Raw genomic sequence first — 21,460 nt, 5'->3', positions numbered from 1 at the left:
CCGTTATGCTTCATTAACAAAAAAACATTCAAGGGTATCACGATTCGCTCGGTCATGATAAATTCTTGATATCTTATCGATGTCGTTATGCTTTATCATTATTATTTTATGTGTTTTCATATTTATGATGAAATATAATTGATCGAGTCAATTAATTTACTGACAGCTTTATTATTTTAAAATATTCTATGCGCTATTGGAAAGTGACTTTCTATTTTGCACTATATTTTCTTATCATCTGATACAAGATATGGCCGATCAAACATCATCTTTACATGATAATGACGTCAGTATACAATATGATTTCGTTTGTGACGTCGCCGAGTCACAGGACGATGGATCAAACGGCTCATCGATGGACAATAATTTACAAAACCGTGTCCTCAGGTAGACCTTACTTAATAATTATCTCTCGTCATAAGAAACAATTTTTCAATATTACATTTAATAAGTAATTTACTAGTGATAACTAGTGATAACAACTATTGAAAGCTGATTTGTAGAAGATTATTTGTAGAAAATATCTAAGTTAACATTATATTGTGAATGCATCTGTCTAATTACAAAATGATTACAAAAGCTATATCTTCGACGTTATTATTAACTGTTCTATACATTACATCATGAAGAAATGTAGAATGAAAACTTGCGAACTTGAAGCATCCTGTTGTGGAATATATTTTTCTGCAAAACAAATGTGCCTGTCATTATTACATTCTGTTAGACTTCTGTTAGACTTGAAGAACACATACAAACATGACGTAAATTGTGTCGTAACAGGATAAAAGTAATCCGATAAAAAAATTGCACTAAAAAACTTGTATTAATGTTAAAAAAACTGATGATGTAATTATAATCTACACATAATCTACAATAAGATAATGTCGGATTAATAATCTTCTTTACTCAGCGTAATGGCAGAACATTAGAACATTAAAACGTGCGCAGCTGATTATATTTCAAATTTATTTTTACGATCGCCATTGTGTATTCGCTCAACAATAAAAGTTATTTTTGAATGCAAAAATGATATATTTTATTTCAAATGACATATATCTTTCACAATTTTATCTTCGTTCATTGTGTTTATTCAAACACAAGAATAAAAATAAATAGCGAAAACGAGCATTTCTTCTTTCTTAAAAGATCAAAAAAATACTTTTAAAAATGCTTCCACGGTTATTTTCAAAAAAGTAAATATTTTTACGAGTATTATCCGGGTCATGCCATTGTTGAATGCCAACAATCATGAATATTGCAATTCACTTCATCAGGGCGAGGAGCAACCTGATACTTGTGAGACCAAAAAAAATTTTTCTCGTGAAAAGATAAATGAAAAAAAGCGAAAAAGGTAGCATTTCAAAAATTAGATTTTTAAGTTGAATATACTCGTAGTTTTGTTCTGCACCTGAAATTGAAAAAATAACTAGGTATATCGAATAACTAGGTAATCTTTTATGGTATCTCTAACATTTGCTTTGTTTCTTTTATTTTACAGGAGAACAAGAAGTCTAAATGCACCCAGTCCTGTTCAAACTTTTGGGAGATGTGGGCGTATCATGAAAAATTCTGCGATGGTTATGTAAGTAACTCATCATATCTTATTGGAAATATTGAAACGCGAACAATTATTTCATAAAGTGTTTATTTCTTCTTTAATTAAATACTTTATTTTTATTCACGTCAACATGTTCAATTTGCATTAAGAATTTCTCGATTATGTTCCCATTTTATATTTACATCGATAATGAAGTTACAGAAAAATCATTTCATGGTCATGTCATCAATCAGATTTATTTAATACTCGTAAATCGATATTATCGAAATTAATTATAATATATATTGATTAAAAATAATTATTAATCTTCGGAAGAGATAGATGTAGATGAAAAATTCCGTGTACGTAGCGCTTTGGATGATATTCGCTTTCTTTGATAATTTTTGAAAACTTAATAATCGTCTTCATTAGCAAACAATTATATCAAGATGCTAATCGCGACGTTTATGTACATGTCGAAGGTACTAGAAACGATCGACGAAACTCATTTGCGTTCTTTTTTGCAAGAAATGATGACTAAGCATAATACTATATGTAAAGAGAGCTTTTTAAATGTACACGTAACACTGAAGTGTTACTTTTTTATCTCTTTCTTATAAAACTTCCACGTGCGTTATTATTATAATTATAATTATTATTATATATATAAAAAAATAATCATGGCTAATTATTATTATATTGTCATTTATATACTCTATTCTTATATCAATACTAATATTATAACATGTTATAACCGATTTAAATTAATTTTTAATTTCTCGTGATTACTTAAAGAATCTTTTCAGACACAAAAGAGAATAAAAAAAATGATTCAAAGAATAAAAAATTAACCGAAAAGAAAAAAAATGTTTTTAAGTATATAAGTTTGATATTATTATTGACGATTTATAGAAAATCAAATGCGTTTCACGTTTATATCTTCATAACTGGTTTGTCATATGTAATTAATATCTATACAGCAAAAAATTTATTTGGGAATCATTAATAATGGACATTTCGTTATGAATATGAAATCTTCTTTTAGTTAAAAAATTCGTGTTTGTATATATACAATAAATCAGATGCCGGCGACGATTGATGATGATTTCCCGCGTGTGCATATGACGTGCACGCGCATGCGCAGCGTTTCCCGTTTAAATATCTATCTTACATAGTTGTGTGGTCGGTAAGCGCGCGTTCAACAGCCAGTGCTTCATCATGGTAGGAGCTGAGAGGTAGGTTGTCGGTGAACATAGTAGTTTTGAAAATGTTCAGATAATAGCTGAGTTTACTTCGTGGAGAGATGCACGCTAGATCGCACTTCCATAAACAGCGATTGCCAATTGCAAAGGATTTACATTTTATTTCTTCAGTTATAAATTACGTGGTGAATGTGAATTGAAATCTTGGTGAAAGAAAAAAATCCTGCTATTTGCGAAAATTTATTTGTGTAAACATTGCTGGTGGCTCTGTGTATTTAATATGAATTATTCTGAAATTTTTGTTAAATTAATAAACTCAATGTAAGTTTCATGTATGTTTTCATTTCATTAATAACTTTGTCTCTTTATTTTTTTCTTATAGAAAACATTTAAGGATTATACTTACTTTTATAATTTTAATATTTACATTGAAAAAAAATTATGAAAAATTCACAAATTATTCTAAATCGCATTTAAAAATAATATAAAAAAACTTTAGTGGCAGTTTAGAATGTGAATAAAAATTATTTAAATAAATAAATAAAAGTGTGTTCTAATAGAAGTGTAATTAAAAAATAACAAATTTAATAATAAATTTAATAATGACAAGTAATGAAAAATTTCAGAATTATTTAGAATTCAATATTCATGTAAAATTCATTGCAATGCAGAGATTAGTCTGTAAATAAAAATTTAATTTTATTTGTACTATCACTCATTTCGTTTGTATTCTTAATAAAAATTCAATTTTTATTTACAGAACAACTAATCTCTGCATCACAATAAAACTTCAAATAAATAGTCTTGGATATTTAAAGTGTTTATATAAAAAAATTAACATTTTTGTCATTATTTCTTAATTACATTTCTATTGGTATTAAGTACATTTCTACTTTATATTTAAATAATTTTTTATCCGGTTCTAAATTTTTTGTATTACTTTTAAATGCGATCTAGAATAATTTATAATTTTTTCATTATAAAGAAAATAAGTGTAATATATTTTTAAAAATTATTTGGAATATTATTATTAATTTATAGCTTATTTTAGAGTTTATATTTCAATTTAAAGCTTAGCAATCAGATAAATTATCAATTCTTTATATGATTCTGACACATAAATGTTCCACAATTATCTGAAGAATATTTAAAGTTAAGCAACGACGCATTTACATAGATAACTTCGTAATTGTAATTTCACTAATCGAACACATGCAATATCCGTGGAAAATACAATTTAGTGCGATTTGGGTCGATGCACGAAAAAAACGCATGTACATTGCTTCAATTGGCAGGAAAAAAAGAACAGAAATTTTGGCGTTTAATCAGTGCGTGGTGTTTACAGTGTCATCGCCGATATTTGGCATCATCAAGTAAATTTAGTTTTAGTTTTTTTTTTTACTGATAGATGATTCTAACCGGTTACCGTATAAAAAATTACGATAGTCGCATTAATTAATATTTTTACAATATGTTCGAGTATATTTTAAATGCCACTTGTGTCTGGCTGATCTTCGTAGATAAATATTTAGAGAAAAAATATCTTTATTGTGCAATTTTTCTTGTTTCGCTGTATCTCTTTTAATTCAGTCCATACTCACGATGTTGTTATCGAACTCATGAATTTTCTGTTGTTGATCGTTTCTCTCTTTCGAATTCAAAATATGCAAAACTAAAATTTGCGTATCGAACTTTGCATAACACAATAATAAATAATGTAAACCACCAATAATCATAAAAGAAATCGCCATCGAGGTCGATGCTTCTCTTTTTATATTTCATCGGTCATCACCTTTGTCCACTTGATTCGATTGCCTCTTCAAGTCTACACAGAATACGATGGCTTACGAATAATTAGACAATGTCTGTAAAATCGATATAACATATCGTAAACGTGCGGCAGATTATCAGAAATGCGTAAATGTAAAATTTGTTTTTCCGATTAAATTCACATGAAATATCGATGCCTTTCAATCTTATTTTAACATACGACCTTAGTCCGCGATAAGTTTGTTTTATTCTAAGTATAATTCTGATATATATGGAGAGTGCGTCAAACGGCAGTTCAGTTTAACTGATAATTAGATATTAGAAAATTTTATATTAGAATTACATAACAATTATAATAAGGATTTTTCTTGCTCATTTCAGGACCATTCAGGATCCAGCCTCACAGAGGTTGACATGGTACAAGCCACCTCTTTCCGTTTTGGTCATCAAGAAGGTCCGCGATTCGTCAGTCCTGCCACCATTTGTTCAGTTGGTTACATGGTTGATAGAGGTAAATGTTAATAAGACCATTTAAAATATCAGAAGATTGCGATATACCTATCTCGAAATGTTGATTAGCGAGTCCACAGACGACTGATGTCAGCAACTGACTTCCCGTAATAAGATATCACAAAAAATTAATTTATTTGCTTGAAAAAGCTATCCTAATTTCCAATTCATATTTTTGACATATATTCTTAATATTAATATTAATTTTGCCTTAATTTAGCTGTCAATGTTAATATACATATTGTTCATATTGTATATATAAAAGTATTATTTATATGATAATATATAAAGAAGAATCTTGTTTTCTCTGAAAAAATTTTGCACGCATTTATATATCTTGCTTTAAAATCACATTGTTGTATATACAATTATTTTTGATATATGACTATTCTTGATTGAAGAATAGTTTGTTATCTCAATGTTTCTTTTATTTTTTAATATTTTTAAGTTTTCCAAAAGATCTGAAATTCGATTGATCTCAATCGAAATTCCTCTTTAATTGTAACCCTATACTATAATAGATTGATTGATGAAAAATGGATTGGATTGTTTTAGGAGAAACGAATGGTTGTGTTTGTGGAAGCCTCTGTTTTAGAGGACCCGGCTCTTGCCAGGGATCCTAGGTTTCAAGTTGTACGAGACAGATTACAAACCTTTAGGGATGGTACAGATGACTTGCAGGTAATGACACTTTCTATTTCAATATGTTTAGAGAAATTTGTAAAATAAAAGTATAAAAAAAAAGTTTCTTTATTTTACATATTTACAATTTAATTAATAATTTATTTATTGGACAACAAAAATAAACAATATTACATAAAATACTATATAAAATATATTATTAAATTATTATTATTATTAAATATATATATAATAAATAAAAATAATAAACGATATAATTTTTATTAATTTCGAATTATTTTTCACTTTCCTTTTTCATTTCAAATAATATGCATTTTGTTTTTGTTTTCTAGGATAAAATTGATTTTATTGTCTGCTTGGGAGGTGATGGCACACTTCTTTATGCCAGTTTGCTATTTCAACAATCAGTGCCACCCGTAATGGCATTCCATCTTGGTTCCTTAGGATTTCTCACACCTTTCGAATTTGACAATTTTCAAGAACAAGTGACGAATGTTCTTGAAGGTTAGTTATTAATTTATTATTATTTATATCTTTTTCCTTTTTCTTAATTATCTAATTTCCATTCTATCTTATTCCCGGGTATTCGCAGGTCATGCAGCTTTAACTTTAAGGAGCCGTCTAAGGTGTATCATCATACGCAAGAATGAGGATAGTCAACCGACAGAACCACCGACAAATCTTCTAGTACTGAATGAAGTTGTAGTAGATCGAGGGCCTTCACCTTATCTTTCAAATATCGACTTGTTCATTGATGGCAAGCACGTGACGAGTGTCCAGGGTGATGGTTTGATTGTGAGCACGCCGACCGGATCAACCGCTTATGCAGTCGCTGCTGGAGCCAGCATGATTCATCCTTCAGTTCCTGCCATTATGATCACACCGATTTGCCCTCATTCTCTATCCTTCAGGCCGATTGTCGTACCTGCCGGGGTCGAACTGAAGGTAGTTCTTTAAACTTTTGCTAACTCTCTAAATTGACAAAGAAATGCACTAATGGAATCTTTTACATAGACTTGTAGTAGTATCGAGTTAAAAATTTTGAAATAATTTTCTTTCCAAAGCGAACATTTTTTGAAATGTTCCTAATTTTATGGATCACGTTTATAAAATTAGGAATGTCTTTAATTCGTTTATTTTAAAATTTATAATAAGTATTAGTGCAGCATTGTCATTTGAGAGTCAGTAAAAGTTTTTTTTTCATATTGGATCTATGGCCTCAATCAATATTCCATAAAAGCAAATTTGATTTCAATGAACACATTTCGTACACACCCACCATATGCTATTTCTATGAAGTTTTTGCTCAAAAATTTTCAAAATGTTCAAATTTCCTGGAAATAATTCATTTTTTTCTTATAAAAGTGTCAGGTGTAATTAAGAAAAAATTGTTTCTATAATAGGTTAATCTTTGATTAATTATTTGAAAATTTAAAAATTAATTTAATATAGTTACTTTATTTCAATTTGAAATTTATTTCCTGAAATTAAGATATTTTTATGCATCGTCTAAAATGATAACAGAATCCTTAAAAGAAATTTGCGTCGAAACAACAGACTTTAAAAAAAAGAGAAATTAACATAATACTTTGAATCAAACGAGCCGCACCGGTATCACTATAATTGTTAGTAATTAACATAATCAGTCTTGCTTTCCACCATAGATCTCGGTTTCACCGGACAGCAGGAATACCTCGTGGGTGTCCTTTGACGGTAGAAATAGGCAGGAGCTCTTCCACGGTGACAGGTAAAACAGAGATGCTTGACAGCTCCATCTAATCATTTGCCTTTTCTACAATTATTTCAGATAATGGCGAACAGCAATACCCGCAGTACAGCTTACGTCTCCTTCGACGGTCGCAATCAGCAAGAGCTGCGTGTCGGTGACAGGTTCGTCCTGCTTTCGTAAAGAGCACCGTTTCGCCTTTCTCTCTATATCTACGCCTCGTTGCATCAAACGTTATATCCTATAATTTGTTTTTTTTTTTTTTTTTTTTCAAAATTTCAATTATAAATTTTATAAACTACTTTGCGTAAGATATCTCTTTCCAATAAGCTTATTTTGCTCAGTATAATATCTGGATGTTTTTTATTCTCTTTTATCTTCACGATAAGATTTATCATTTATCTTTTCATTTATTAATCATTTTGAAAAGTTATCTAATAAATGCTTATTCTCTGCCTGATTTTAATATATTCTCTTTGCAATCCATATTTTAAGATATTCTATGCTAGAATATCTTTTTGGAGCGAGACGTTGGCTGTTCTGCAGGGTGACGGTACTTTATGTTTTATTCATACTTGCGATACAAATTTTATGCATAAATGTTAAACTAAAGGCTTTTGCTTTTCGTAACGAAATCATTGCAAAAATATTTTCTTCCACACGAACATGTACTAATTTTATTGTGTATAACCGTTTTCTTATAAGTTTCTTATAAGTAAGTATTATCGTTTTCTTATAAGTACATTTTTTTCTACAAATTGCTATAAATTGAAAAGCAATTAAATAAATTTTGCTTATGCCAATTTATTTTATTGCAAACAATTTTCTTTGCAACAATATTAACTTCTGCTAAGATCTAATTTAATTTCATCAAATTGGATAATTGCTAGAAAATAAAGTGTATAATTTTTCAGTTTGAAGGTAACTACTTCTATATACCCGGTACCTAGCATTTGTGCAGCCGATCAGATCACGGATTGGTTCGATTCCCTAGCCGAATGCCTTCACTGGAACGTCAGAAAGCGACAGAAGCACTTGGACGAGTTGAGCGACCTCGCACATTCATCCAGTAATGATACTTTAGATTCCCTCGATCGGGATAGTTAGGTTAAAGGGAACATTCGTTTATAGACTACGTAATACAACTGACAATATTTGACCAAATGAATAATCGTATTTGGCTAAAAAATCGAATATTTAAAATAGATTACTCGACAAGTTTCTAAATAATCTCGCCCTCATCGATTAAAACTTTTTTAGCGAAGTTTTGTTACATGTACAGAAAAAAATCGATAAAGAAAGTGATTAGCTGCCAGCTAAAGCTATGCTCTGCACGATTCTCTTGAAAGAAACAGAAAATATCTATGTATTTACGAGAGAAGAAAGATGGATATTGTGTAATTGAGATTACAAAAATGAGCATGGATTATGATTCTGTAAAAATCTAATAAAATGCATTTGTCTACGAAGAGAAATAAATATTAACAGTAAAATATTATTTAACTCAATTAGCTTTTGAGAAAATAATATTAACTATTAATAGTCTGAACAGCGCGCGTTTGGATTTATACAATTTATTTATTAATAACTGCGTCTCGGTCTGCAAAATGCGACCTATCGATTTAATTAAATGTATATATGTGTGTGTGTATGTGTGTGTATATATATATATATATATATATATATATATATATATGATTTTTTATACTTTATTGATATACCCCATTATCTGTACAGATATTTTTATGCTTAGTGTTCTTTAAGTTAATATAATTCCCAAATATGAAATAATACTGTTGCTTTTTACTGATAACCACAATGGATCTGATGTAAATCGATTTGTTATATGAACATTGAACGTACTTTCCTATAAAATAGAACTTTTTAATAAAATATGTTTTCTACAATATAAGTTATATTTATTTACTGATAACTCCACATAGAATATACGATACAACTCTATAAACTGATTTATTCGAATTATAAGATATATATTAGGGCGGAGTAAATGTGTTGTACATACTGCAAATGAATTTATTTATCTGCAACATGACATAGAAATATACATTATATACACCGCAGAAGGCATCAAATATTACGCCTTTTTTGTCACATATATTGTAAGTATCATAAAAAGTCGGGTAAATACGTTGGAATTTCAAAAGTCGCAAATTATCATTTTTTTGCAAAGAAATTCTTTGTAGAGTCACCCAACTGAATTGCAGACTCGGGAAAATATCCAAGTCCCTCATTCGATCTAACTACATTTAATATAATATATATATATATATATATATATATATATATATATATATATATATATGAATCTAACTTTTACATTTGGCTACATCAGTCATGAGCATGTAACATTGACGAATGCATAAGTCATCGATACTACTTTACACTTAACTATATGTACATAATACGATGCCTCAAGAAGATAATTTACGTTAAGATATAAGAATTATTATAATTATGTAATTATATATATCTCTATATATGTTTTACTATATTTAAATAATTCTTTCTTAAATTAATAGTAAACAGTCTATATAAAAAAATTCTTACAGAACCATATCAATTTTGTACAATTAAGCTATTATTATTCATTTAAAGCCGGACTTGCATTCTTTTTCAAACAAATTGCCAGTAAAAAAGATAAGCACTCAGTGAAAAATTGCGTCTTCTGTAAAAGTAATGCTTTAGACAACGAAAGATATTTCACTTGATAGCCCTGTGTCTGTTTGCTAGTCTATTATTCAGTCAGAAAAATTGTTTTCATAATTGATATGGAATTCCTTAATTTCTAAAATTTAAAATTCAATACTTAAGATCATCCTTAATCCATCCTTATATAGTATTTCTGAGTAGACATTTTTCTATACGACTCTGAGTTTATACAATAAAAGTACACGTTTCTTTACGTGCTAATGGCAAGTATTTTTAAATGATGATAACGATAACAATGTTTTAAGTCGGCTTTTCTTATTTCAAACTGAATCTTTATACTTTTTAGTCGAATGAATGTTGCTATCGCTACAATCGCAAGTCCCACAATTTACAACTGTTTCTGTTTTGTTATTTACGATGCAAAGGTAACAAGGACAGGCTCGGACGAAAAGTGCAGGTGTGCGCTGGACTATAGGACAAAAGAAAAAAATTTTAGGGCAAGAATCCAAAAGTAGAGCTAAAAGTGGGTTAATTAAAAGAGCACACGTAATGCATAAAAAAAAAAAAATTCAAATTTTTGCGCAAAGATATAGAATAGAAGAAGAGCTCATTTTCCCTTGATTAAATTGCAAAGTCATAAACAGTTTAAATATATTTTGAGCAGGCATTTAATTAGCGAAATTATGAAAAAAGAAAAATCTCTATTCTCTATTCGTCGGAAATTCGGATATCGATAATTTTAACTATGCGTATAGCCATTTCGAATACACGCAAAACACTGTGCAAGCGGTTTTGTCTCTGTATATCCGTATTACTACACGCTTGTTGTTTAGTTTCATGCAAAAATGTGCTCAATCCAAAACTCAAACGGGAGTTAGTATTGTTAGGTCACACACTCACATGCCTTCTCATCCATATCGTGGTCCCCGCAGGACGGCTGCTGGATATACTGAGCCGGCTTCAATGGCCGGCCATCCTGGTCCTCTATCTGAATCACCAAACCGTGATTGTTACCATGTGGATTTCGTGGGGTCAGTCGCCAGAATCTCAGGCCGTGCTTGACATTCAGCGCCAGATGCGTGCCTTCGGCCGTCAGAGGCGTCACGACGGAGTCCATCAGCCGCTTCTTTGCTGCGGAAGTCACAATTTCCTAAATTCTCTAAATATTCACGCGCAAATTCGCACGCGTAAACTGATAAATAAATACTTACATCGATGCTTCTTCAGCGACTTGGTGTAGTAGTAAACGGATATCCTGATTTTCTTCTCATCATCCTCATCCTCGTCAAAGTCGGAGGTTGTGATATTTTCCTGCGGTAGCTTATAGATCCGTAATCTCGCAGCGACAACGAAATCACTGGAAGTAAGATTCAGTTGGAAGTGCATGTTCATTAAAAACGGATCCATCCACGCCTCCGCATCCGTGTTTCGAGGCATTTGACCTGTATGTAACAAATCGGGCGTTGCGTCCAATGAGCAGTGTTGTTTTTCAAAAATTATCATCGTCGTACCTTCTTTTTCTTTCTTAATAACGCGGTTACATGAACAAATTATTAAGTTACTCACATGTAGGCGAAAACATAGTAAGCTTCTCACGCTGAACCTGATTGGTCTGTGTGCTGAGATTGAATCTTCCAGTTAGAGCAAGAATTCTCATCTTGATATCTTCGATCGCCTTCTGGCCATGACTGCACAAACAGATCAAAGTTTATTAGGTTACACGAAACGTCTAAATAAAATAGTAACATATTTCAATCTTCAAAACTTTCTACAGCTTTATTCAAAGCTCGAATTAGTAAAATTATTTTCATCGTGCACCTTATCATTATTATTATTAATCATGCGCAAAACATTGGTTTGAAAAAGATAAGAGATGCGGCATCTGTGTTAAAATATTTAAAGAAAGTCTTGAAAGATAATTCTCCTTCGTAAAGGAGTGACTGACCCTGTACATAAAAATTAAGTGTCAAATTATTTCGCAAGAGAGTATAGTATAGTTTGTTCTACCTTTAAAATCTCCAAGGAGTTTAAACGGTAGATATAGAGAGAGAGAGAGAGAGAGACACAAAAAAGGGGCCTAAACTGTTAAGAGACGTATGTGGGAGACGTATTTCGGGATATTCTTAAGAATTCCGAATTCGTAGAATTGGAAGAGATTTAGATTTCGCAACTCTAAAACGGACGAGACTTCGTTTCCTATAAACCTAGCGCGGTGGTGCGTCCGCCGGCTCGGAGAATTTTCACCTCAGGTTCCCGGCGGACTCTTCCGGGTGCCGACACGGGCCAATGGACGATGGTCAGTGACCTACAGAGAGGCGCACGGTAGGCGTACGGGCTCGCAGGCATTTATTACACGTTGCAGACAGCGGCTAGACAGTCGGCGGATATACCGGCACCCCAATCACCTCGACTTTCCGTCTGGTCTCGGCGGAACCTTAATTTCTTAAGGTCTCGCGTCTCGAATCTTAAGTCCATTCCCAGGACGTCTCGAGCCAGGCTCATTTGCATCGCCTTGCCTCGGCCTACGGAAACTTTTTCTTCGGCGGATGGTGGACATCGGTTGTTCGCGATCGCGTGACTCGAATTTTTACACCTTTCCCCCGACGTAGCGACGTAGCACAATGCGACACTCGTTGCATCTCGCCATCTCTCTCTCTCTCTCTCTCTTCTCTCTCTCTCTCTCTCTCTCTCTCTCTCTCTCTCTCTTCGGCGCTATAACAGTTTTTAGATTTCGACTTTTTTTTTAACGACGACGCGATATCAAATCGTCGCGTTCTCATCGTTTTTTCATCGATCGACTGGAACGAAAACTTGTTTATTCGCTCATCAGAAACCCACGGTCCCTGAGACTTTCATCACAAGCACAGACGGCGGCTGTCGTGTTTCGAAAGATGACGGCGACGTCTCGGACGATCGGCCGAGACACCGCAGGATTGCATAATAAATTTTTGAGCCATTAACCGACGTCTGGTGAAATAGAAAAAAAAAAAAGAACGGCGCCGAACGGCGAAAGGAGAAGAAGGATGAGCGTCATTTTTCTACGTCATCGACAAGGACTGCCGTGCTCGAGACGCCCCACTCGGGAGGTGCAGTCTCTACGTCAATGACCTCGATGGTTTTATCTGAATATCAATGAGGAAAAGATATTTTCCGAAATAACGAAAAGGAAAAAAGATAGAATTGAAGAAGCGAAGAGAATAAAAAAGCGAATCTAACTAAACTTGCCAATCGAAGAGAGAAAGGGAGGAAAGGGAAAAACATTTCGTTATATAATTCTCGAATTTTCCGCCATCCCTGAAGAGAAGAGACCAAATGAGGTGTCGTAAAGTTTCGGCGAATGCCGGAAATCTCCGAGGGACGTCCAAAAAAAAAGATGACAACTGCGAAACGCAAAATCGTTGCGCGTTTCATTATTCTCAGTTTTACGGAGCTGCCCGAAAAATAGAGCCTGTTTTTCTCGCGAGAGACAGCGAAGAGAAGTTATGGGCGCTTTTCTCCGAAATCTTGGCTGCAGTTACGGCCGAGCCCTCGCGTTCGATTCTAGGCATGCTCGTTAATCTAGCCGCGGCCAAGTCACGCGTTTCGCGCCGGCTCGTTGCGTACGTGCCACGTCTGTCCGCCGTCTGGGAAAGGGAAGGACCTGGAGTGTCTGGAGGCCGTTGCATCATGAGAACTGGCGTGACGGTGCGCGCCGGTGGATCCTCTTCGCTCGCCTCGTGTCGGCCGAGTGTCGCGATAATGAAATTCACTGGAGCACAGCCGGGAGAGTCGCCGTGTCGCCGGCCATTAGCTGTTAGATAGGGAAAACGGGGAAAGAGAGAGCTAGTCGGAGCGCGTCGGTGAAAATTTTAATGCTCCAGCCTGGAATGTTGGTTACAGCTTTAAGAGAAAAAAAAAAAAAAAAAAAAAAAAAAAAAAGAAGAAGAAGAAGAAGAAAGAACTGTAGAGAGAGATAAGAAAAACAAAAGAAACGAGGAGGAAGAATAGGAAAGAAAACGGTTCCTCGCGTCGCGATAGGCCGACGATGCGTAACCGGCGCGGCGGCCTGATTGGGCCGTCCGTAAAAATGCACATTGCACCGTCTGGCGGTGCGACGGCGACGGCGGCGGCGGCGGCGGCGGTGGCGGTGGAATGCAGGGCGAGAGGTAGAGAGGAGAGAAACGGAGGACCCCGAGGGGATCACCGGCGAAAACTTCCTCCTCTCTCTCCGTCGCGCGCACCGTCGCTCCGTCTCCGTCGACATAGGAAGAGAGACGCATAGACAAGGTCAACGCATTAAATTGAAATGTGTTACGTAACCTCGTAAGAGAGTTCTAACTGCAGCCCGACTAGACACCCGGCGATTACGGGGGTGCTCAACTCGGTGTCTCGGTGTCTCGGGCGAGCGACACTCGCATCTCGTTCACATTCTGCCCCGTCGCGAAAGAGTCCCGTCCAGACGTGCGATATTCTTCCCTCTATTCCCTTTCTCTATTATCGTCTAAACCGAACATCCGACATTGCACGCTTATATAATAAAATCGCGCTAAATAAAAAAAAAAAAAAAAAAAAATAATGATCACAAAGCTAATTACTAATTAAAAAGCACTTTGCTAAAATGCAAAATTGCTATAAATTAGAATAAATAAAAATTAAAATTAAAAAAACAAAACAATAATAATAATTAAAATTATTGTAGATTTATTATAAATTTAATTAAATTATTAAAATTATTATTTCTGTAAATAATAATTTAAATAAATCGAAGATAGGGGGAGTTAGACGGCCGTTTAAAGCCGAGGCCAATTCACTCTCTCGGAAGGCTCTGAGATCTGCCGAGTGTAAATTGGAGTGAAACGGATGAATTGGAAATGAAGACGCCGCGTGAAGGCTTTTGAGGATAATACCCGGCGGATCCTCGATGCAATCGCGCGCACGATCGTGCGAGCGATGCACGAATGCATCGGCAACAGCACAGCGCTGTCCGGAGGACTCTCGAGACGGGCTACGCCAGTGCCGGCACGAATGCATTTACGCGTCTAGACTTAATAAAATAAAAGAAACGCGCCCGCGCACACCCGCGCACACACGAGTGGGGCTGCGAGCAGCCGTGGGGGAAACGAGGGGAGGGCGATTTAAAAACATAGCTAGAGAGACCGCAGCGGAATTTCCACCGCGTATCCTTCCTGGCTGAGAAACACTATCCTAAACCTGTCCCTCGCGCGAACTTTATTGCGCCTTCGGACTTATCTCCTCGTGAGAAGCAAACCCATTTTATCGTGTACGTGAAAATCCCGGGCGATATCTTGATTGGCGCGCGTGCATTAATCACCCGCGCTGTTCGTTGATGATTCGACTTTACGAAGGCGTAGTAGCGTACTCGTAATTATTTTTAGAGATTGGAAATCTCGTCGAAGATTAAAATCAAGATTAAACAGCATTTTTTTTTTTTTTTTTTTTTTTTACGATATTTGGCACGTTATTAATACGAGTAAAAAGAAAATAGAATAAATCGCGATCGCATCGAGAACGATCGCTAGACACGCGAGGGGCTCACACAAACACTCGGGATTTCTTTGATGTTCCACTAAGCTTTTCTTTAGCTCTCTCTCTCTCTCTCTCTCTCTCTCTCTCTCTCTCTCTCCTCCGCGCGGATACTTTTATCGGTTCATCGAGATATTTTTACGTGACGAGGGCAACGTTTCGCTGAGAACGCCGATTTCGACCGTGGTCGACCGACGTCGGCGGATTTGCCTCTCTTACGTTACGCGTCGAATTCTCTAATTTCCAAGATGCTTGCGCGTGAAAATGAATAACGCCGCATGAAAAACGATTAGTCGGCATCTTGCAACAACGAGTTTACGTCGAGTCCTTGGAAATTACTCCACCGCATGCGTCAAATCGTAAACTTGCTGCAGATTAGAAGATTCGAGTCGCAAAAAAGGAAAGAAATACCACGATATGTCAATACACAATACACTCGCTATGACGTAAAAATGGCACGTGGCGATGCATATAGACTCAAGATTAGAAAGACTTTTTTTGCAGAGGAAAAAGGAATCCGGCGAATAACACATAACGTAACGACTTTCGCAATCTTTTCTTGGCGCTTCATCAAAACTCTTGAAGCGCGCAATAAAAGTTCATGTAAATGTGAGGTGTTTCTTAATGTTATAATTGCAAAATATATATATATATATATATATATATATATATATATCTGTGAAAAGCAAAGAAAAAAAAATAAAATATATATCTTGAAAATCTTGCGATTACTTCTGCAATTATATATATATCTCTTTGTAATACTAAGCATTTCTTTCAAGTCATAAGTGAAAATACATCCATTTTTCTATAAAAGCATTAATAATATAACACATTTCATGCAAAATGCGAGTATAAAAATAAGATCCGACCTAAGTCATGAATATCACGAATGCACTTTAAAATAAAAATCAAGAAAGGTGCATGACAAATGATAAAGGCCTTACCGAATGATAAAGGCCTTCAGGGAGGCTTACCTGTCGAAGGTTGAAGTTACGTTTTCTCTAAAATACATAAGAAACACACATTGTAAATACTAAATTTGCGTTTGCTAAGCGAAGCATATAATAAACAAAACCTAATAGACTCAATTTTTATTCAGTTCGAGGAGAAATATAATTTTAAATAAAACAAGTGTAGAAAATGCGTTTCTGTAAACCCTGTAAACAGAATATCTGACGAAAATTGACGCATAAGATAACTGCAAGATATCTTTCAGACTTCTTTATGAAATATCTTAAAAATGTTTGTTTAAAGAAATTCTTAAAGATATCGTAAAGTTATCTTATATACGTCGATTTTAGACATTCCACTCACTGGGAAGATCATTGATAAATTAAGCTTTCTTCGTGTGATTCATCTTTCCACATACTATTTTTTTAGTATTTTTTAGTATTTATAAGTATTTTTTTCTAAACTTACCTTGGACGATGAGCTAATGCTAGTTGTTGATAGGCGGTCAGATTGATCTGCGATACGTTCTCGCCGGAAACATTGCTAGCTACGAAGAGCCTGGCCAGGTCCGGGGTATCGCTTTGATATCGCTGCATATCAGTTTCGCTTCCCGCCGGATTTTCCTTTTCAGATTCTGACGTTTCGTTCTCATCGGTGTCATCATCCAAGTCCAACGAGTCCGGTATTACCCTATAAATATCGTCTCCGACCCATTCCAAACCCTCGTACTCGTTTTTCCTGGTCGTATTGCCTGTGTCATTGTTCGCTGAAGTATTGAAATCTAGCCTGCACGTAATAGACGTATTTGTGGCAGTGGTGTTCGTGACGACAGCCTCCGGAAATTCTGGCGTGCTGTCGAAGGAAGGCTGATTCTTTGGATAATCCGACTTGGCGCTTTTAAAATTATTCAGCTGATATACCACGGGAAGTGGAGTGTGCCCAGTAGCCGCAGAAGAAGCAGACGAAGGAGAAGAAGTAGACAATGACGAAGCGTGAAAGGAGTTTGCAACGTTCCTCGCAGTGGTGCGTTTCCAGGACGAAGGAACGTGATGTTTTAGGCCCTTCGACGAGACAAGGTCTCTGTCTATAAATTTTAATTCCTCGTCAGATTCGGAGCTGGAATCGAACTCGGAATCGTCATAGGGGATCTTGAAGATCACGTGAGGCTGCATGGCTTGGTCGAAGCTCCGACGAATATTCTGCGACGGGTTCCACGCTTCCGAATTTCTCGTCTCGTCTTCATAATCAAAATTTGCAGGTTCGGACCACGACTGCTGCAGCTCGAGCTTGGAAGCCAAGTTCTCGTAATCGATCACCGCCTGGCGGTTATAAGCGTCAAAGTCAAAGTCTTTATCGTAAGAAGATTTTTCCTCTTGACTCTTCTCTTCATCCCTCACGTCGTCTACGTCAGGGTCGTTATGAGAGGAGGAGGAGGATACGAATTCCATGGAATTATAATTCCAATGCTTCGGCTTGTCCCTATATAGATTCTCATTGTAGAATTTTTTTCCTTTGGATTCCTTTTCCTCTAGTTTTCTCAGTTCTTCATCCCTTTGCTTATCGAGTTCTCGCTCGCGAATCGCCAGTACTTCTTCGGGCGTGTAATTCAAACTCTTCAGCAGCAACATGTCTGACGTGCCGAGATCACCTGTGATTATCTTTAGGATCGCCTTCTCCATCATTTTCTCTAGTCTCCGGTCACTGCGAGTTAACTTTTTGCTAATTAAAGCCTCTGAGTATTCTTCATTTTTTTTCAATAAGTCAGGCTGCACAGTAGGCTCTGTGGTTTCATTTTCAATGTCAGATTTTCGTTCGGCGTTCATGTGACTATTTTCTCTCTTGTGTTCTGAATGATGAACATGATAATGACGATGATGATGAGACCATGCATTGGTCGCAATGAATATTAATAAGAGATACACAACGGATTTGGTGCCCATTATCGCAGGTAATGAAAAATTGCTCGAACGATATTTGATTACGACGACAATTGAAGCACTCGTGTCAAAAATTGGATAATCTTAAGAGAGATAAATAATTTAGAATGCTCAATTTTGTTTCTAAAAATGATTTTAAAGCTAAGTGGATGATCACTGAAAATTGTGTCAAGCCCGGAAAATTTCTGGTGAATACTTGGCCGGGCTGCAGCCTACGAAAATAATCTCCGACTTTCAGGAAAAAATAGCCGATAATTTTTATCTTTAGAAGTATTCTTCGATCTTCTTGCTTTTGAATCGTCAAAGCTCATTCAAAACAATTCGGTATCGCGTTATATTATGTCTCTTATGTCTCTACTTCCGATTTGTACTTCTCGCTCACCTCGCGGAATCACGCAAGAAGACGACAACCAGAAACGTCGCGCGATTAAGAAACCATCTCAATCGCGCGTGTCTTTTGAGTCTCTTCAAGAATTCGTGAAAATTTCTCCGACTTTGAGACGTCACCGTCGCGGGTGGCTCCGTACTACTCCGTCACCTAGCTGCCTGGCGCTTCTTCGAACGAGGGAACTCCGCAGCACGTTCAGCACGTGAAGAAGAAGAAGTAGTAGAAGAAGAAGAAGAAGAGGAGGAAGAAGAAGAAGAAGAAGAAGAAGAAGAAGAAGAAGAAGAAGAAGACACCGTTTTGTACGGAGGCGCGTTAGCAAACTGGACCGTGATTGGTCTGCCGGCGGTCACGGACTAAGTTCTAATCGCACGAGGAAGACGCGAGGTGCGTAAGTAGGAAGGATTCGTAGTATGCGTGTGCACGCTCTGAGCAGTAAGTTTCAACTGAGCCGTGGTGCTGGCCAGCTCACAGACATAATTCTGTCTACTCACTAATTCCGAGACAACCACGAAGCCGCGAGAGGAGACGCGCCGGTGTGTTACTACGATGACTCCTTTTTTCTTCCCTCTCCTCCCCCTCTATCCCTCTCTTTCTGCCTCCCTCTCGCGGTCTCTTTCTCTCTCTCCACCACCTCTCACGTTGTCTCCACTCTTTCTCCTCCACTCGTTCAAACCTGGGTAACCCCTTTTCCTCGCGCACCGAAATCCCGCGGAGGACAGCCTTTTCTCTCCTCGCGACGTTTTACCTCTTTCTTCTTCTGCCCCTTCTTCGCCACCGTTTCCTCTTCTTTTTCGTTCACTTTTTTGTATTCTTCCACCTCGGCGCGAATCTGCCTCCCGTTGATGATTACCAGAGATCGTGTGCCGAATCGAATTGATCCCTTGACCAAATTTCCGATTATCTCGATGTCTTCTTTTCCTCAGTCACTTATCTGTGATATCTGTATTGATCATTTCAAATTTTATAAATTATATCGTGAATCATCGGCTCCGTGTCTCAATCATGCAAATACTCACAAGGCAAGAATCTATACATATACACACACACACACGCGCGCGCGCGCGCGCGCGCGCGCACACACACACACACACACACACACACACATATATATATATATATATATGGCTCTGTTGCAGGTGAATAATGTTAAATTTTTTCCTCCTTTCACCGCGATCGCAAATGATGCTCTACGCGCGCGCCAGGCTTTCGCTACCGAAAAAAATCGATCACGATCTCCTACCGTGCGATAACTCGATCGAATCGTGGCCTCTTTTTAGCCCAGAGTACCGTCGCCCTCCGTATATTTCGATTACTTTGCGAGAGGAACGGAAGGAGAAAGAGTTTCTCTTCTCTTTGTCCGTTTCCACGAAGTCTCGGTCGTTCGGCGAGATAGAGTTCCTCTGATTGAATGGCTTCAGGGAACGTTGCGACGAAATACGAGGGAAGTGACGGGAAAAAAGGAGTAGCAGGTACAGGAATGTACGATTAGAACGCGCGAAGTTTACACGAGAGAGATATACAAGGAGGCTCGGTGTATTCGGATGGTTGTTTCAGGAGCAGCCACGTACGACTTTATAGGGTGCCTCCCTCTCCGCCGTCTAGACGAATCGAAAGATATGATCTTTGAATCATAATATATCGCTTTTAATAAATGCAGCCTCCGCGTGCGTGCGTGAAAATACGATGCGTGGCAACGCACGCCGTCGGCAGAAATAAAAAAAAAAAAAAAAGAAAAAAAGAAAAAAAAAGGGAATTTAAAAAAAAAAGAGGCGACGGCCGTGACAGATTCAATTTGTTCCACGTGCGGAAATCTCATTGGAAATCCGCAACATTTGTTATTTATTCTTAATTATTACAGTTTGAAGTTAATCATCAATTTAGTAAAGAATTAAACTGCGATATAAGAATCGAGATGTAAATTCGTTAAACTCAGGTTTGTGATAAAAAGAAGAAACCATTCATGCATACATTTATATTATTATATTATTTTCGAATGCAGATTTATCTGTTCATTATCAATCTATCAATCGATTATAGTTTTATTTATATATAAATTATTGTCATATAGTATTTTAATAATTAATTGTCATATAGTATTTGTAAAAATGCTACGCAATGCATTTTCTTCGAATCGATTTATTTAATTCATGAATGATGAATGTAAAGGAAAAAAAAAGCAAAATGGTCGCCGTAAAAAATGGATCGAGACCAACGACGTAACCACTTATTCACCCCTATTCAAACCAAACTGGTCGACGTGTCTTGCAGGAGCCACGTGTGTCGAAGGAAGTGCATTACGGTGTCCCGGACACACACACACACACACACACACACACACACACACACACACACACACACACACACACACAATTTCCCATACTTAATCTAGCATACAGTACATATTTAAATCACGTACGTGTAAATGCGGATGACTTTTACGAATCGAATCCTAGGTTTCCTAAACACGTCTGTAAGCTTCAAATCGCTCGCTCTCGTTCGCCTAAACTTTTAACCGACAAACAATTTAAACAAAATCGTTCTCATCAAAAAAAGGATTACAATCAATTAACAGTATCGTATCGTATTCCCACTTATTTTTAT

General features: G+C 36.1%; 2 protein-coding genes across 11 annotated transcripts in view; one reads left to right on the top strand and one right to left on the bottom strand.

The window, feature by feature from the left end:
- Positions 1-9,299, top strand: part of LOC105425128 (NAD kinase) — a 20,960-nt gene extending 11,661 nt beyond the window's left edge. For 3 of the 7 annotated variants that reach the window (XM_011635732.3, XM_011635729.3, XM_011635728.2), the window contains 7 exons: positions 1,499-1,582; positions 4,891-5,020; positions 5,575-5,700; positions 5,994-6,165; positions 6,254-6,606; positions 7,326-7,408; positions 8,302-9,299. In XM_011635732.3, the coding sequence (XP_011634034.1) occupies positions 1,499-1,582; positions 4,891-5,020; positions 5,575-5,700; positions 5,994-6,165; positions 6,254-6,606; positions 7,326-7,408; positions 8,302-8,494 (1,141 nt within the window). In that variant the 3' untranslated portion in view covers positions 8,495-9,299. Of the gene's footprint in view, positions 1-248; positions 388-1,498; positions 1,583-4,890; positions 5,021-5,574; positions 5,701-5,993; positions 6,166-6,253; positions 6,607-7,325; positions 7,552-8,301 lie in introns of all 7 variants that reach the window. The other 4 variants (XM_089079918.1, XM_011635731.3, XR_016139921.1 and 1 more) reach the window with 4 other exon arrangements.
- Positions 7,635-21,460, bottom strand: LOC105434200 (uncharacterized). 4 transcript variants are annotated; one of them, XM_089079903.1, is made up of 7 exons: positions 21,276-21,460; positions 17,003-19,799; positions 16,558-16,584; positions 11,624-11,745; positions 11,269-11,499; positions 10,958-11,188; positions 7,635-10,526 (listed from the first exon to the last, which is right to left on the bottom strand). In XM_089079903.1, the coding sequence occupies exons 2-7, from the start codon at positions 18,472-18,474 to the stop codon at positions 10,378-10,380; spliced, it is 2,232 nt and encodes a 743-aa protein (XP_088936029.1). In that variant the 5' UTR covers positions 18,475-19,799; positions 21,276-21,460; the 3' UTR covers positions 7,635-10,377. The 4 variants fall into 4 exon arrangements, with proteins under 4 accessions (XP_088936029.1, XP_088936031.1, XP_088936027.1 ...); XM_089079905.1 differs by lacking the exon at positions 21,276-21,460 and adding an exon at positions 20,100-20,415 and having other exon boundaries at positions 10,962-11,188; XM_089079901.1 differs by lacking the exon at positions 21,276-21,460 and adding an exon at positions 20,100-20,413.

Source organism: Pogonomyrmex barbatus, unplaced genomic scaffold (assembly GCF_055798465.1).
Source record: "Pogonomyrmex barbatus isolate J1 unplaced genomic scaffold, ASM5579846v1 scaffold3, whole genome shotgun sequence".
NCBI lineage: Eukaryota > Metazoa > Arthropoda > Insecta > Hymenoptera > Formicidae > Pogonomyrmex > Pogonomyrmex barbatus.
Note: the sequence above shows the minus strand (reverse complement) of the source record. Positions and strands in the feature narration are given on the sequence as shown.